The 19,352-nt window shown below is 42.1% G+C and overlaps 1 protein-coding gene across 1 annotated transcript in view; it reads left to right on the forward strand.

Moving 5' to 3' along the window:
- The window catches only part of LOC138521036 (large ribosomal subunit protein P2-like), a 57,351-nt gene that overhangs the window by 11,353 nt on the left and 26,646 nt on the right, over positions 1-19,352 (forward strand). Inside the window, exons 2-3 of the mRNA XM_069633546.1 lie at positions 6,046-6,169; positions 7,773-7,821. Of these exons, the coding sequence (XP_069489647.1) occupies positions 6,047-6,169; positions 7,773-7,821 (172 nt within the window). The 5' untranslated portion in view covers position 6,046. The remainder of the gene's footprint in view (positions 1-6,045; positions 6,170-7,772; positions 7,822-19,352) is intronic.

The following is a 19,352-nucleotide window of genomic DNA, read 5'->3' on the forward strand; positions in this document are numbered from 1 at the left end:
ACGCGTTTTCGAGAATTCCATCTCATCTTAAGGAGGAAAAGAACAATTTTCAATATCATTTCTAAAAAAATTAAAAAAAGGTGTATGTCAGAAATATTGCCTCATATCCATCCAATTATGTTTGAAAGAACAACAATTTTAGGGGGTGCATGTTTTTTAAATCTCCATACTTCACCTATAATTTCTTAACGGTGTGGTGAGCCGGTATGCTTCTTTAAAGTTTCAGTAATTGTAGAGAATTATAGGACAAATCACCTGCAAAAGATATATTTGTAATGCATTAGGAGTCCTAACTAGTTACATTATAATTAATAGAACTCAGGATATATCAAAGCTTATCTCAAGTTATTCAGTTTACCTTAGGTTTTGTGGTTGGTTTGCCTCTTTTTGTCAGAGAGCAGATGTCAGGTCGTAGACAAGTTTCACTGTGGATATGGGAAATCTACGGGAGTCTATTGTCCATAATGTTGCAAATGTATGCATTTCATTAATTTCTAAAGAATATACTCACGAGCACTGTTTCTATGTTGTCACTCGTTCTAGCTTTTAACAGAGCCGGAGAGGTTATTGCGAACCTCTGTCTTTGGCTTCAATGTGTTACTGAAAAAAGACGTTTGTGGTATTAGATTTGTTTGGTAATCTGGGGAGTCTGCACTGTATTAATCAGGCTTAGGTTTTCGCGGTCATCTGCATGCTTATTCACTTGTTCTAACTTTGAACAGCATTGGGAATCGAAATGCTATCCCTCAGTCTTTGAAAGCAAACGTGGCATTCAATTTGCGTTATACAATAATACATATCTATCTGTGACTAATCTGTTGGACCAGAAGGGTGCATCTCTGCAGACCTAGGGCGTTGGATGAGGGTGGGATCAAAATACGGCACCCCACTATCATCTAGCAAAGAACCCGAAGAACCTTGGGACAAATCCACAGGGGTCCCCTTCTTCTTTCGCCTCTTGGTCGGCGAGTCCTCAGAAGTATCCTCAGAGGATATGGGCTTTTGGAGGGGTGTTAGTCAGTGAAACTGGCCTTGGGCCCCCCTCCAACTTACGCTTCAGGGCCCTATTAGGGGAACAAGACTAACTTGGGGAACTGTATACAGGACTGAGTTGTCCTTCCAAATGCGTAGACTTAGTCGAACATTTCTTAGGGAAATGCACTGCCATGGAAGGGCCCGGATCATCATGAGGGTGAAAATCAGACATTGTATTAATTAGCCCATCAAAGGCTGAGGCCAGGGTTGAGTTGAGATTAAGAAGGGCAGAGCCCATAGAATCTTCAATAGCCCTAGTTACAGGAGGTGGGAGGGGGGTCAGAGAGGGAGCCCTCCCATGAACCCCTAACCACGGCATCCTACCCTGACAGCTCACTTTTCTTCAAAAGCGTAACCTGGGTGCTAGCATCTGCAGAAGGGAGTCCCTCTAATCCCTTGGATGCAACCATAATTATACCGGAATGATTGAGGCACTGAACATCAAATGTAAATGGGTAGCGTCCCTGGCACAGTACAACAGCTGTGAAATATGGAGGTAAGGAATGAATTCCCACAGGGTGCTTTGAGCACAGAGAAGGCCAGGCAGAACCTGAAAGCTGAGCAGGCGGAAGGAAATAAATGTGTCAGAACGCTGCGTGAGGCAGGAAATGTGCTCTGAAGAAAAAATGAAAAATAGAAACTAGGCGTAGCCTAGAAGCCAAGCAGGCCGGCAAAGCACTTAAAAGTATCTTGTTCACACCAGGCAGGGTCTGGAAGCCAAGCAGGCCACTGCCAGAAAAAGCATGTCTGGTAATAGGAGGAGGAGGGGCTATCTCGTCCACACCCACACTCGCCGAGCAGACGAGCTCTGAAACCTGAAGGGTGAATAAATTACTGACACACCCACACTCGCCGAAAATTAGAGCGGAAGGCTGAGAGGGATAGAGGCGGAGCTGATATGATATGATAGGTTATTTATAACGCGCTTAATACCCAGAGGTTTCTAAGCACGGACCCGGGGATCGGACCTGTGTTGCTCTGTGTCGTCTTACTTCCAAGGTGAGCATGTTGCCGGTGAGCTATCCTCCTGAACTGCCTCTTTAACACACACGCTAGTGTGTAACAATGAAGGCCTTGAGCCGTACACTAAACGCTCAGGCCTTCTGCAAATAGAACGCTCGGATGGGCATTCGTGTGCACCCGACCCCTGAAGGTATCTGGACTTTCCATCGAAAATGTATTCATCGAATACATTTCCATCGAAATGTATTAATTGAATTGCTTTTCCATTGAACACATTTCAATGGTTAATTTCGATGGATAATTAGGGTTAGATTAAGGGTTAGATTAAGGGTTGGGGTTGGGCTATGGTTAAGGGGGTTGGGGGAGAACCTCCCCAATATACAATAAACATTATGGATTAGATTTAGGGTCAGGGTTAGGTTTAGGGTTGGGTTAGGGTTAAGAGGGGGTGGGTGAAATCCCCCTCCCCAATATACAATAAACATTAACCCGTTACATGGAGCTGGTCAGTGCCGAAATTTCAGCACTGGACAGCTCCATGTAACATTTTAACGTGCAAAATAAATGCATCAAATTGCTATCTTTTAAATTTAAAAGCACATATCCATGAAACGTGCTCATTCCTATATTTGATGGACAAGTTTCGATAGATATGTACTTTTAATGTAAAACATAGCATTTCGATGCAATTATTTTCAATGGTTTACTGTTCGATGGATCTTTTTTGATGAAAAGACCATAAACCACCCCTAAAGGGAGAACAATATGCACTTCAGTAAACGGTCCCTGAAAATGAGGGTCAAACCGTGTAAATGAAACTGCACTAAGCTATTACAGCAGAACAACGTTTCTATTCCTACAAAGACAGACTAGCAACAAACTACAAGCGTGATAACAAATGTACTTAGCTTGTGGCATCAGCAGCAAAGAAAGGAGTTGCTACTAGAGGAAAGGACTTATATGGGGGAGGGTCCCTTTCTATTGGTTACTGTCAGGGCATGACCTGCCTTCTTCTTGTACTGGGGATTCCTCCCTTTTTGTTTCCACTGGGTTTAATTTGTTGAAACTTGTTTGTTTTAAAAATGTTCTTTGCTGCTGTGGTGTCAGAAGTAAAGATTGTAATGCATAATATGAAGCCTCCTGTCTTGACATGGAATCGTAAGTATGAGAAACAAACAGCCCATCATTGCAGCCAGGCGGTGCTTTGTTTAAATGCTGTGTGTCAGTCCTAGTTCTCTGAGCTGTACCATCAGGCTCTGTTTTAGGGAAAATTTAAAGCAGCCAAACAGCCCACTGGGACAGGGGATGTTTGGTCCACGGGTCTAGACGGAGCACCGCTCCGGCAAGACAATTTTTACCTGAGCAGATTTGTGCCTTGTTCGGGACAAATCCTCCCCTACTGTCAACTGAATCACTCTTGGGTTGCACATAAAGAAGGGCCGAACATTCAAGTTTCAAGCCACTAGGTAGTAATTCACCTTCTGTACGTACACACCGCAATCAATTTCGTACTCGCCAAGAGTCAAATATCACTAGCCAGTGTCTAATGGTGTGTTTACGTTTTGCGCCTATATCCCTTTGCTCTGGACCAGGTGAAGTTGGGATTCAAACTCCTCTGTAACTTAGGCACTTGGCAAATATGCAAACTCTCGTCCCAGACATGTCTGTTCTGAGGGATTGGCCAGAGTTTCGGCTTTTTATCTATCTCTTTTAGGGTCTCTGCGAAAGTGCTTGAACCCTCCAGGATTGTTTCGTTCTGAAATGAAATATTTTGCACTCAGACTAAAGCTGCTGTCTTCCTTTAGCAATCATGAGAGAATGCCTGTGATCGAGAGGGTGCACAACACTGCATTGGCAGCAAAGTGCACAGAGCTCCCACCGCGTTAAAGAGTTACACCTTGTTACTGGTTATTGATGAGATCGAGGGGCATTTACTATTTTACTTCTTAAAGCCCAAATAAAGCTCCAGCTAAGCATCCAATTAGGTGCCTTAATTCGATGCAAAAAGTTACTGTCATTTTCATTGTTCTTCTTTTTTTGACACACAAAGAACGGTTCGAGTTTTTGCAGAATTAACATTTTCTTCACACTATATATTCACACTATATATACATAAATGAGCACTATGTCTGCGTGAACCAATAACGAGTTGATCTTATCACAGTATCTTTTATTTGGCTTTGTATAGAAAATACAATTGAAACGCCTGAAAGTTGTATTTGTGAAGCTGTTTAATTATGAATTCTGTACAGTTCAGGTATTGAACAGAATTCTTTAAAGTTACAAGTCAACGGATACTCTTAAAGGGTTTAAGTTGTAGACTAGTCTGAAATTCCGGCTTAAGTGCGATCCTGAGCATATCAGTGTATCCCAGTGTGCCTGGTTAACACAGTTTTAATGAAAATATTAAGTTCCGTTTTTTCCCTAGGTGGTGATCTAATAACAAATGTGTGCAGTTTTTTAAAATTATGAATATAAAAAAGACCAAAAGGAGTATCCAGATAAAAAATAAATTGATGATGCTTTCGGATTCCTCCATACGGGAGAAATGTTTTTGGCATAAGAGTGTGTGTATTTTATATATAGACACACCATTTTAAACTCGGATGGGGCAGAGTTTATAGTATAGGTCCTGTGAGTTGTGCACACACAGTGAGCCGCAGCAATATCGTTGTTTTTGATTTTGAAATGTAGGCAGGTCTGTCTAATTTGTACATATACTTGTTAATGGTTAGTGTCAAGAACTGAAATAGTGCTCTGTTTCATAACTTGACCAGATAAGCACACCAATCGCGTAATAAGCTAACCTATTTACATGACCATTTACATGTATTACTGTTAGATGTTGAGCCAAAAGATTGACTGAAAGTATGTTTTCCCATTACTAGCATGTAAAGTACTGAGAGCTTAGAGGAAACTCCTCTGGGTTTCACAACTGTTCTTTATAGACTAGGAATACAATGAAAGGAAAAACTCCTTGAGTCAGTGCTTCACACAGTTTCCGCTTTCTACTTACCATGTTTCATGTATTTTAGGGATCGCCAGGGGTCCTAGTCACTGCCAATCACCCACTCTCTGCTTTCCCGCCATCGCCCACTAATCCCTTCCCGTTTGATAAGCGCTGCTACCGCAAAGAGATGTGTTAAAAGGTTGTTTGACAGATGCATGCGCTGAAACTTGCGCCGTCACATGAGCTGTTTTGCCTGTGCGATCTGTTTTCATTGTTCATAAATCGTCAAATTAATGAAGCCCAAAAAAGTGACCACATTTGTTTTTAAATGAAATTTGAGATTCATTTATTGTGAAAGTTTGCATTAGGGCACCAATGTTTGCGTGCACTTGCATGTGTGATGTGCACACGCATGTTCCCACAAAACTGCATCTGTGTCATGCATTTGTTTAGTGCAGATAATTGTCAGAATGGGGACGTGTCATTTGGGGCCCTGGAAGCCGAGGGGAAATATCCTCTCGGCTATTTCCGGGCTATAAAAGTGAGGTGCGCTTTCAAGAGAAACCCGTCAAGCTTCTTTTTCCACTGCCTATGATCCCTTGTTAGAACACCTGTGAAGGATAAAGCGCAATGTACAGATCCCTAACAGCATTCCACAATACTTGAAACGCTTTTGCTCAGCATGAGCGTTTCTGTTCATTTTAGCATTCTGAGCTCCCATATAGAGCTCAGGCTACAAGAAAATGCATGTGCACTGACCTGCTCCTTAAGACTGTTCACTGTATTTGTGGTGATTGTGTGATGACCTCAACCATTCAGCATATTAGCCACATCTCAACCTTGCTAGCGTGGCTGTGGGTACAGTGTACTTGCATCCACTTACACGTATTGTGACTGGCAATGTGCGCATAATTGAATCTCACATTATGCCTGTGCCGTGTCTTTGAGAATCTGGAACCATGTATGTGCTCTTCAATCACATGCTGCCGTTTGTTGAGGGTATAGCCTATTTGTTTTGAAGAAATGAAAGTAAATCTTTGTAAATTGTTACAGGAATAGTAGTCGGCAAAGATACTAATTGTGTTTTCTTCATTAAGAATGCGTTACGTGGCCGCTTACCTACTTGCCGTCCTTGGCGGCAACAACAAGCCTTCAGCCAAGGACATCAAGGCGATACTTGGAAGTGTTGGAATTGAGGCAGAGTCTGAACGCCTCAACAAGGTTTGTGCACTTTTCTTTGCATAATTTGTTCTTAAATTTCAATTTTAATTTAATATTAGAAGCTTGTATGCTTGATTTGAAAGGTGACATGACATGTCGCGTCAGAACTTTCAGAAAAAGATGTAACTTAATATTTGACGGTTTAAGTGTGCTGGGAACTTCTATCCGGCTTCAGTGGGGATCTTGGAAGAATTCAGAGTAAAACACATTATGGGATGGCCTCTACTCGGCATTGGGATCAGCATTCAAGCCCCATTGTGATACGCAAAGGGTTACATAAGGCTTTCACCCCATGGTGTTTTAGAATCCTTTCATGGCTGATCAAGCAGTGGACCCCTGGGAATTTCAGCATTAAATGGCTTGACTGTTGACTGATCTTTGATTTCAAGAAGACGGGTGGTTCTTACATCTAGTCTAAAAACACCTCTGTTTTTTCTCACAGCAGGCACAAATCGAATGTACGAATCCACTTCCCACATATTTTGTCTTTTGCCAGCAAAATATCCTTTTGTCCAGGCTTCTCACACATAATCTAAACCACCACACCTCGTGTCATACTCCAGTTCAGAGATTGCCCACTATGATTTCTCTCTACTGCCAATTCTATACTTCATCATATGCTTGCGCTGGACCTTCCGAGCTTCATTTCACACTAGTATCTCCTATACACATGTAATAACTTAAATGTGCTGTATTATAAGATCCTCCCACCCCCCAGTTAAGTACTATTTAACAGCTGTGGTGCATGATGGCTTGCAAGTTGAGGTACTGTTAAATAATGGACAATCTGAGGAACAACCGTTGAAATATACACGCAAGATTCTTTCTACAAAAATTGATCTCGAAAGTAAATTGAGACCAACAATCACTCTTTATGCTACTAGAAATGAGATGACTTTAAGTCGGTGGTGTAAAATTGAGTCCCTCTTGCGAAATGTGTTGCAGAAGCATTGTGCAGTCGTAGCTGATACATTTTCATTGTATGCGTGTTATTATTGTGGACCACTGTGCAGAGCATACAGAAAGGATGAAACATCCATCCACGCCCTTCTCTCTACAAAAACCCAATTCTTCCACTGACTCAAGTGGCAGTCTAGTATAGAGCACTCTTTCCAGACAGAAATATTGTTTATTTTGAGTTTCTGGGTACAAAATTAAATGTTTCATTCGGTATTCTGTGAAGGGAACTAGCTATCATTTATCACATGCATGCATGTAGCTATGAGCAGGTTCCTAGACGGGAGTACTTCAGAGAGAGAAGTTCCCCGTCCCCCAAACCCCTGGGAATTGCATTTAAACACCCTGATCCTTTAAAAGTAAATAGTCATGCTAGGTCTGACCGACCTTGGTATATTCATAAAAAGCCCTTAGAAAATATGTCTAGGGTAGGATGGTATGTGGCACCTTTTCAAAGATCTGTGAAGATAGGCCAATTTGGAGGGCAGACACAGAAAATCTGCTTATTCTACCTGTGTCATCGATCCAGTCTCGGCAACTATTGTTTATGCCAAACATTTGGTAATCCAGAATGCAATATTTAACTTAAACGCTCGTTTCAAAGGCACAACACTAACCAATTTCTTTCCCCGACTCCTCGGAATAGGTCATCAGTGAACTGAACGATAAAGATATTGATGAAGTTCTCAATGCAGGTAACATGTTCTAATGTTACTAGCAATTGCTATGTTGCATATAAGAAATGTTTGTTGACAAAAAGACACAGTATCCTTTTTGTTCTTCTAAAATATAGTGAAAGAATGTTGGTATAGCATCTATGTTTTTACTACAAAACCTGTTAGGTAGCACAACCTTTTTACTTGAACATTATCTTTTGTCTCTTTGCAAGTTGTACTCTCTTTTCAAAGCAGTCTACACACAGTATAGTATCACAGGAGAAGTTAGATTGGGTTCTGCTTGGCAAATATGCTGTTCAAATTCACATTGTCACCTTTTCTAGTGTAATGCAAGGCTCACTTAGATTTGTGTGAGATGTGGAGCACAATTGGCACAATAAAATATTAAATTATCCTGTAAGAAAAAAACAACTCTGGAACCAACTCTATACTTTCCTTGGCAAGCAAAATATTAAGTGTTCTCTATACCATCAATAACTACTAACGATAAAGTGGGGCCCCACTGCTTTACCCCCTCACCTTTCCTAATACAACAATCTCACTATAGGATGCTGATAGGTAAGAGGATTCAATTTACAGTGCTTCAAGCCTTATCTCCCATCATTCTTTTGTTATGGGAAAAAATAATGCAATAAATCCTGTACGTTGTCTTTTTTTGATGGTTGATGCATTAATAATCTCATTGGGCCTGATTTGCTCTGGTAAAGTTGCCACAACTGTAGCACTAGCCTATTAGAAAATCTTCAAAAAGCATTGTGGAAGGACCCTTCTCCTTGTCCATTCCAATGGTCTGCAAACAGATTTGCATCTCTTCAGATGTGTGCACTCTAGATCACAATGACCCACCCCCACTATGGTGATTCTCGTTTTCTTTAAAGTTGAGGCTCAAATGCATACTAATGATTTATCAAAGAAGCTATAATGTTCAGAGTGCAGTTGAACACTGTCATAAATCTCAGACTTGCAAACCCTTTCAAATAGAAATATTTTGTGTGTACATAAGCAGAATATCGTAATGGGGATTTCAGATAGGTATACAACATTGTGTTCCCTTTTTTACATAATTGCAACAAAAGGATTTAAAAACAAATGGATCAAAATGGAAGCGTGAGACTGTTTGTTTGGATTCTGCTCTGCATGAGTACAAGGAGTATGGGTGAAAATGCCCACTCGGCCCTCACACTTTTACAAACCAGGAACCAACGGTACCTGTCTTAAATGTATTGAACAGAGCAACCTGCAGTGTTTTGCCGTTAACATAGTCGCAAAAAATTGAGGCAGGTAAGATGCAGCTTTGTCCCATTATAGGAGTCTCCATTAAGAATTCTGTTTGTGCGTTTTTATGATGTGACTTATTGACTCTTCTTGCTTTGCTTTAGCCACATGACTAGCTTTGGGCAGAACCAACAGTAACAGTTTCTGGCATACTGTGTTGGTGGACTTCATGATCTGCTTTGGCCTCAAGCAGCTTGAGAACGGGGCCATGCATTTAGACGGGCATCATGATTAGTGGTTGGTGAAATTACAACAGGCAGATGTAATTCACCCTATATTTTGCTTCCAACTTTTTGCAAAAGAAATGAAACGCGATTCCAAATGCAAAAATTGCAGATGTGAAACCCAAACTACTTATGCTCGCTTTATATGCGGATGAGAATATATTTGGCTTGGTTTAAGCATGAGCATACTATTTTACCATGAAAACCCAGCCCAAAGAAACGGACGACTGAGTTCCTGCACATTTTTGCTATCCATTCCACACATTTCTTTCCCGTTTTTAAATTTCACCTAATCCTAGACATGAATTTTTGGGGGGACACAGACTGAATGAAGCTATTCCAAGATGCTCTTCTGTGCTATTGGAGACCATGCATCTATGTCATGTGTTGTATTACAGAACATTTAGTAAATCCTCTGGCCTCTTATCCGTTTGTTCTGAATTTTTCACAATTTCAATCTATTATTTAAAGCTTTTTTCACATGAAGACCCTCACTCGGATCTGGGCACTGCCAATAGGTTGGTATTGTTTGATCTCAGAGTTTTCATCAAAGGTTTCCTTTTTATGGTTTCAGCAGGGTACTTTGGGTTTGATCCAGCAAGACATCTAAAGGTTATCAGCAGTCGATATTCTATTCTGGCTTCAATCGGTAGCCAGTAAAATGTTTTTCATGCCTCTGATATATGATCACATTTTTTAGTCCTACAATTGCCCGAACCGCGCTGTTCTGAATTATTTGAAGTCTGTCACATTCACCCTTAGCCACCACAACTAGGAGACTGCTGCAATAATCGATCTTGGAGCTGACAATGGCCCTGGCCACTGTCTCAGCTTTTTTCTGTGAAATAATGGCGAATCTTAGATAATAACCTTATGTAGTATGCTGAGGTTAACCAAGGCTTTTAACTTGGGCTCACATGTTGAGGTTTTGATCAAGATAGACACCCAACGTTTTGAATTTTTGGATTGTTGCAGTTCTACATCCTGCCACCTGTAAGTATGAGTATTCTGATCCCAGTTTTTGTACTCGAATACTTGTTTCTACTACAATCTGTTCTGTTTTTTTCAATTGTTTAGGGCCAATTCACTTTCCAGCATCCATGCTTGGATCACTCCATATGCATAATTGATTATCCGGGTGTCCTCATTATGTCTTCTTGTTAGGGGAATAACGCATTGTGTCATCTGTGTAGTTGGTAAAGCGTATTCCCCTGTCCTCCAGTAACTAGTACTGAGGGACTGTAAAAGTGTTGTATAAGGATGGCGACAGACATGGTCCTTGAGGGACGCCATATTGAAGGCATGCTGGACTAGCTTCTGCTGAACTACTGCAGACCCTAATAAGTCTGTTTTCTAGGAGAGATTTCCCCCAGGCGGCTGCACTGTCACAAAAATGTGCTACTTTCTTACGTCCTTTGATGAGTAGTGTATATTCTACCGAATCAAATGCTGCAGTATGTTCTACCAAATCACATGCAGCAGACAAGTCCAGTAGCATTAGTAAAACAGTTTGTCCCTTCGTATCGGCCCGCAGTATGCTTTCACAAGGTGAGATGAAACTGGATCGCCCATTTATACGAGCATGTGAGCTCTAATGGAGAAAGTGGTGAGCTGCTGAAACCCATGAACAGATGGCTAATGAGTATCATGTCCCCGGGTGTGCAGAAATATTTGCCGTCGGCAGAATTCCCGACAGACCGTGTACTCATAACTAGGGCACGGTTTAACTGTGTCCCACTAAGGGCGGTGGTGGCGGCTTGGTTTGGGGGGTGGCAGTGTTAATCAGCCCTGTCCTCTATGTGATGCGCCATATGAAGAGAACCTTGCACACTTGGTATTTTTATGCCCTGCATATGCAAAAGTGAGAGGCTCTATCATACGGCCCTTACTGCTTGAAATGGGATGGGTGCAATTTCGGCCTGCTGTAATATACTTATTGTGGTCTGATTCACCTCTTGTGGGCTGGTCCCTGCTAACATACCTAAAAGCTGCACTTTACCTGAGGAAATGTATGCTAAGAAGTATGACATTATAGGTGAACCTGTATGTTTATCAGTGTGCTAGGATGTGAATTGTCTCTGGGATTCTTAGAGTTCTTATGCAAATGGTTTTTACTGTAATGTGTTTGTATTGTATTTTGTATTGTTTTTATGGAATGTAAATTGCATTTCAGAAAATGAACATGATGATATTTTGTAACATGCTGAATTTGAGATCTAATAGGGTGGTTTTGGTCCCATAGCCTGGTCTAAAACTTGATTGCCATTTGTAAAGGATGTTGTGATTGATGAAATGTTTGAGAATTTGTTAGTAAGCCACCCTATCCAGTATTTTTAGAAGAAAAGTGGTGTTAGTAATTGGTCTGTAATTGATAGGTGTGTCGGGGTCGAGTACAGGTTTTTTAAGAAGCAGTGTAATCCATGCACCATTTCAATTCCACTGGCATGTGGTTTTCCAGAAATGAAGTATTTACAAACTTTGTGAGAATGCCTATCAAAGAAGATGTGCATGCTTTTACAGTGATGGCCGGTCATATATCACCCTTACAATTAGTAGGTTTCAGATTACGAATGATGGCAGTCACTTCAACTTCTGTAATGGGTCTAAAACTGAAATGGCTATCTGTCTCGGTTTGCTTAGTGTCACGTGTCCTATGTGTGCTACTATCTTGCTAGTCTCCAGGGGCCTCCCTTTTCCTCTGGAGAAGTATATTTAGTTTGATTTTATCAAGATTGTCAAGCATGGCCTCTTGAATGGACGTGTACCATGTGGTATCCCTTAGAGGACCTCCGTGTTTATTAGCACAAGGATATTCCAACTCTCTGAGAATCATCTAGAGTTCTTTAGCATTGTGTTGTGCGTTGGTTATCCGTGTTTCAAACATGGATTTGTTCGGCTTATAACCCGAATTTGAAGCCTTTTAGCACAATGCTGTACGCTTCTTTGTCTGTCACTTCCTGTATGCTTCCAGGTAAAAAGATTTTCCTTTTATGTAACTTCAGCCTTTGTAGCTCGGGTGAGAACCATGCATTTTTTTTAATTTGCAGGGCAGCAGTCTCGTCTTTAATGGGGCAATGGTGTTGATTGCTTTAGATATAGTCTCTTGGTAAGCTTTAATTATCTGATCAGTTGTTTGTAGGTTGGCTAGGTTATTTGTGAGTGGGGCAATCCATGCTTCCATGGTCTCGGGCTTGAATTTCCAGACATTTCTTGAGGTCCAATATTTTTGTACTGCCAATTTCTTTATCTCTTTTGCGAATAATACTTTGAAGTTGATAAAGAAATGGTCTGACCATGGACACTGGGAAATCTTGGGTTTGCTAGTAATATTATGTGTAGCCACCCAGTCCAGGGTGTTGTCCTTTATATGTGTGGCTTCATTGATTCTTTTTTTGTTTGGGTAAGGCCAACTAGTAAGAGCATCCTCTAGTACTTTAGCTGACTGATCAGTGCGTTTACCAGCCATAGATTCAGGTCTCCCAAGACCATAAACCTAGTTGTTGGTTTTAACAGGGGTAGCAAAGTAGGTGGGCGATAGATTAGAACTGCGTTCTCTTTTGTAGTTGCATCAGTGCAAATCTTTAAAAAAAAAAAAGCGTTTCACAGTCCTGTTATATCCATTTCCCATACATCTAGGCTCATACTGATAATGACAGCCACACCTCCCCCATTTGATTTTTGTTTTTCCACACGCAGGATGTTGTATCCTATACGAATAGCTAATGCCCATGAAGGTCCGGCTGCTTGATTTAACCATGTTTCTGTGACAGCACAAATCCTGTTCTAGGATGTAGTCTGCCACATCAGTCGCATGCTTGATCGAGGACCTGGTATGCAATAGTAATACTTTGATTTCAGTGGCTCTTCCCATTTCAGACTGTTTGTCTGTATATGTTACCCTCTTATTGTTTTGTATGTCTCTATTTCCATCCATGTTCCGTAGGTTAAATGCAGTATCCCCATAGCTCGATGCCATCTCTGGGAGGTGTTTTAGTTTTTTAGACCTAATCTCTTCTGTCACTTTTTCCATTTGCGGATTAGCAACCGGGCATGTAATGTTGCCCGAGTTTATGGTATTCAATATCGAAAAACCATTCTTTGCAACCAATGGGATGGTCTCTTTGTTGTCCCATCAGTCACTGTGCTAATACTTTCCCCGTCTGTGACAGACGGCATAACCGTGGAAGGAGATCCAATATTCATGTAATGAGCACTGATATCTGCTCGCCCTTGCGTAGCTAAAGACAACAGTGTAGTTAGATCAATGGCCCTTTTTAACATGTTGGTACCATCAGTTTGTATTATATCTAAGGGATGCATAGTACTGAGGGGAGGCAGTGATGTGACGTACCCTAAGAGAGACTGCGTAACAAGCGACGACATGGACCGGCACAAACTGTCTGGCCTCTGATGCGCCTGGTGAAATAAAAACAGTACGCACAGGCTACAAATTAAAAGGGAATTGAAGTCTGAGCGCAACTTAGTGCGCAAAAAGGCAGAAAACACATTTTTAAGATTCCTCCAAGGCACAGTAAGATAGTGATACTAGTGTAGCGACAACTGCAATATAACGAAAATAAAATCAAGGCTATTAAAAATTGATAAAATACAGTTCTGTAAACAGTGTGTGCTACATAATAAGCACGTCTGATATACATCACTGCTAATCCATGAAACTGTACTGGCTCTTAGAGAATGACAATTAAAATGTGCCCTAGTGAGCAAAGTCCTCTAGGAGGGATTAGCTGCCCATAGTAAATATCTTTGGACACTAGGCTCCGCAATGATTGTGTGCTTCGGATCCAAAGGTTTAAAGTAACTCGAGTGATTTTTCTTTTTGCCTGAATGTGAGATGTGACTCTAACAACACAGGAGACCAGGGCGTTAAAAACGAAGTGTCTGGCACAGTGATTTACTCATTGATTTCCATGAACTTGATTTTCAAAGATTTTAACCATAGTATCGTGACATTGGTAACTTTGCAAACTAAGACCGTAAATAGGCCATGCGTCTGACCTATTACTTATTACCCCCTTGGCGTAGCCAATGGAGCACTGGTTGAACTGCCATTGTGTCGCAGCAAAAGGCATAGACTAGTTCAAGGTGAACACCTTAATTAGAAGCAGAATGGGGAATGTGTGTTAAAGAAATCATTTTCTATCACCTGGATGATCAAATTTGTGTCCTTATATCCCCTAGCTCCATCCCGTAGCTGGTAGCTGAGTCCGCTTAGTTGCGAATTAGGTCTATGGATTTTGCCTAAGTGGCGAAGCCTCCCCACCACCTTGCCTTGTCTGTTAGATACGTTTTTCTAAAGTCCAACTGATGTGGGACTTCACAAGACTCATCTCTTGGTAGTAGGGACACAACTCTTAATATAGGCCTGTACACTACACAAGTTGGTAGAGTGGCTGAACAGCCAGGCTAATCTTAGGAGGGAATAATGTCAGCTGTAGAGCAGTCCAAAGAAATAGGTACATACATAGGACCAAAATAAAAATTAATTAAAGTTATATTAAAATGTATGTATATATATACACAAGTAAATCTAAAATGCAGCAACTAATAATAACATTCAATTGGAAATGGAATTAAATTATAAAAGGAACAATAATGCAGGTGACTAACTTTTTCTATGCTGTACATATCCAGCACACAGAGTGACACCAGTTAAGATAAGTAACAGCACTTTTTCAAAATTTAGTTTGGGGGGGAAAGTTTAAGGTGAGACTGAACACAGTTAACTAGCAACTGTTAATAACAAGTACACTCTCCCAGAGGGATGTAGGCTGTCTGTTTTCTGACAAGTGTTCACAAGTAAAATCTATGGAGTAACCAGCATTGCAAAAGCCAGTAGGAACAAGAAGATGGACCTTTGGGAAACCAGCAGAGCCAAAGTCAAATCGAACGTATCAGTTCTGATGACAATCTTCAGAGGCACAGTAAGTTAACCAGTCAGTGGTTCATGAAGAAACACGGGAGCTGAATGGGAGCCATCCTGATACCTCACAGGCTGTTAGGCATGCACAGAGGAGTTGAGGTCAACCCTCACTTGAAGAAAACAGCACTTCCCAAGCCAGGAAGCACCGAAGATGGCACAAGGTAATTACAACCCAAGCCCCACAGTGCCTTGAAAATGAAGAAGAAAATGTAGCTGGCTTTCTTCTAGGTGCTACGTTGCAGGCCCCGATTCCTGCTCCTTGGTCATGGTGATGAAAGTGGATTCAGCTTATTTCAGCGGCACCTTGTGGTTTTGGCACCTTTTTCTCAGCGCCAAGAAGAAAAGAATATTGCTGGTTGGATTCTCTTAGATTACTCTGTCCTGAACTCTGGTGGGGGACATTTGGTGAAGAATTCCTGCCTATGGAGGTCAACACGGATCCAGGATCGATCTGCAAAAGACAATACACTCGATGATGGTGCAGGCACCCCGGGTATTGGTGTTCTGCAGCCCAGGAAAGTCGCAGGATGTCGGGCATGGCCCAAAATGAAGGCGGCCTTGAGGCTAGTTGGTCCCACCAGCCTAAGGGTGGAAGTCCTTGGCTGATCTTCCAAGTCGATTGGAAAACAGGGTCAGCACAGCTGCAGGGCTTCATTGGGGCTTCCACGATCCTGAAAGGTGCTTCTGGTGTCTCTACTCGTCTTCTGCTTAGGATTCGAGTTTGAGTGGTCGACTCTGCCTGCAGTCCAAAAATCCTAGCCTTATATGCTGGATCCCATTCATTCACTCCAATGGAGCTGTTAATCACCTGGGGGTGGCTGTCCGCCTGCACAGCCAGTCACCCAGTTAGAACTGGTTTCAGCCTGACATTACTCGCAAACAAAGGACAGTGACGTTTCGGGCTCCACCCTCACTTCCTGCCTTCCCAGACACACTGAAGCCTGGGTGGGGTTTCAGGGCTGAATCCTGCAAAAGGCAAAAATCACAAAGCACTCCAATCTACTCGTGACGGATAGAAGAAAAGCCCAGAACGAACTGTGAAAGAAAAAGGGCGAAAAAAGAAGATTGGGGCCATTTTTAGAAAATGGTCAACCATGGGTGCTGTACTGCAGCTGAGAAATCAGCCTGCGAGTAACCTGTACAAAAGATAGTAAGAAGTAACCACTGCTACTAGCCATTTACGTTAGTCAGTGTAACATAAAGTTACATGAGGAGTGGAAGGAGGAGTTGCAATGTAACCCCCCAGCACTCCGCATAAGGTGGTGTATGCCTGACCCACAAAAGAAAAGTTAAATAAAATCATCTTACTGTTCTTGGGAACTGTAGTTCTCGCAAGAAAATGAATTTAAACATAAAGAGAAGGGTCTCCTCAGTGACACTGCACAAAGGATGCTGGTTGTCACCAAGCAAAAAGCAGATGCCTGTATTAAACATATGGAGTTACCAGACTCAATAAAACAATAGAAATAAAAATCCCAGTCAGAGAAAAAGAATGAGTGAGTGGGAAAAAGGTCCACTCACTGAGGAGATTAAAATAAAAAAAGTCCAGCTGGGGATCTCTCTGGGGAAATTTGCACAGAAACTAAAAATTCTCCCTAACATTGTCTATGCGTCATAGATTGTTTTTTGATATGTGCTTCGGGATAAAAGTTTGATGTAAAGCTTACCCCAGTAGTCCAATTCCTTGACAGTTGGTATGATAGTGCCCTTACTAGCCATAGGTGGGAATGTGGGTGCAAGTCACCCATTTAACATGCCATAACTGCAGATGTTTGTGTTTACCTTAAAGTCAAGCTCATCCTTGAAATCAGTGTAATCCTCGCGTGGCATACACGCAATCCACACAATATCTTACACCAGGAGCGGCAGGTCTCCATTTCTCAATCTTGCAAATGTAACAAAGTCATAAAGGCCATTTATGTATTGGCTAACGAGAAGTCGCGCCAGGACGCAGCCTTGCCTCAATTGGAGAATAAAAAAACAGTACAACGCCCATTTTTCCCACTTCGGAAACAAGCTTGTGTATCTTGATGGGACATTGTTAAAAGCTTAACCACACCTTCTGGGCAGTCATGGACCTAAGCACCTGGCGCAATTTTATTTATCAAAGGCAGTGCTCGGGTCCATATATAAATAAGATAAATTGGCTCTTTTTTCATGTACAGAGAATGGGCCACATCCACATATAAATTAAGTGACTGCTCGCCAGTGCCCAGCCCTGGCCTAAATACCAGCTGAACGAAGGACACTATCATTCAGCACGCCCAGCTCGCCATCCTAGCCAGAGGATCACATCCAAACATTTTCAATAGAGAGTCGAACAGTGAAATTGGTCTCTATAAATCTCTTGGGCATTTCTTGAAAATAGGTTGGATGATCCCCAGACACCAAGAGTGAGGAATTGCACCCCTTGTGGCAATTGCATTGAAGCCGATTATGAAAACGGGTGCCCATAATTCTATTTCGGCAGAGAATAGGTCTGCCGGTATGTTATCCGGTCCCGGTGACCTGTAAGGGTTTTGACATCTTATCGTCAGCTACTTGAACCACCCGCTACATTCACCCATATATGGATCAGCCACCTCGGCCTTTGACGATAAAGATAAAACGGATGGACCAAGTGCAGCTTCAGCACTAAAGAGACTGGTAAAATCTATCCAAACATGGTCAGAGACCATGGATTGTGTATTTGTATAAAGGGCCTTTATTCACAATTGCCCAGAAGGCTTTCATGCTGTTAATTTACGAAGCCAATCACCAAGTAGTGTTTTGTGGTTTTATTTATTTATTTTCTTTTTTATGCTGTTTTGGCTTCTGTGCTATCCGAGTTCAACCATCTCAGTGGTGATTCCTTCTTCCATTTATGGTAATTAATAATGAATTTTATATATTGGTCGTTAAGGTAGTAAAATTGGCCACATTGCTACTCTGGTCGCCCCGCCGCTCAAAAGGATATCAATGAGATATGATAGTTTATTTATATAGCGCCTATACACAATGTGTTTCAAAGCGCTTCAAGGCAAGGGAGGGAACAAGGGAAAATACAATGACATTCTTACAGGCCATGAACATTAAAGATGTGAAATAAACTATTGTACTTGGCCTGACGACATTTCAGATAGTGCATGAGCTAAAACATAGATAGGTAAGGGAGAGGGAGCGTTGGAAGGAAATAGAAACAGACAGGCGACTATCGTGCTAGGCTGACGACTTTTCTGGTAGAGCCGATGAAAAACAAAAGGTGCGAAAGAGGGGTGCAGAAAGGGAGGGGACGAGCAAAACAAGTGACTATTGTACTAGGCCTGACATTTCAGATAGTGCTGGAGGTGGGGGGGCAGTAAGGGGAGGGGGGAGGAGACAGACGAGGTTGCTATCATACTAGGTCCAGGGACAATTCTGATAGATTAAGTGCATAGAAGAAAGTAAGGGGAGGAGATAGGAAAAGGGAGAGGAAGAAAGAACAGAGAGTGAATAAGCAAGAGGGGAGAGCAAATACAATTGCAGAAGTCAGTAGAAACACTTAATTTTGCAAGCCAGGATACAAGATGAAGATGGGAACAGCATGATTCAGGAACACCATGACTGCAAGATGCAAAGGAAGTCAGCATGAGAGTTGAGAAAGGTTGACGCACCGTGAATCAACAAAGTCCATAAAAGTCAAATCCATCATTGGACACAAGACGGTGATGGTGAAACCAGAATGTATCAGGACAGACTCCTGCAGAAGTAGGCTGGAGGGAGGGAGGGGGAAGCAGGGAGGGGGAAGCAGGGAGGGGGAAGCAGGGTAGGGGAAGCAGGGTAGGGGAAGCAGGGTAGGGGAAGCAGGGTAGAAGAATCAAGAAAAACAGCCAACAGCTGTGTGTGAAAGGGCGGGCACAAGGGAACATCACGGTGGGACCAGAGGGGGTGGGCATGGCCTGTGGGGACAGAGGGTGTAAACACATGTTGGTTCATACTTACCTGCTGTCTGAGCAGCGGTTATTCCCTGGGTCCTCCTGGTCCAAACAGGTCCAAACAGGAATTACCCTTTTCTTTGTCTGCCCTTAGTTTCGGACACCCAGGCGTGAGAGACGCCCTTGATCTAAGAGTTAAGAGCAGGAAGGAAGAGG

Source organism: Ambystoma mexicanum, chromosome 13 (assembly GCF_040938575.1).
Source record: "Ambystoma mexicanum isolate Mex_15411 chromosome 13, UKY_AmexF1_1, whole genome shotgun sequence".
NCBI classification, from domain to species: Eukaryota; Metazoa; Chordata; class Amphibia; order Caudata; family Ambystomatidae; genus Ambystoma; species Ambystoma mexicanum.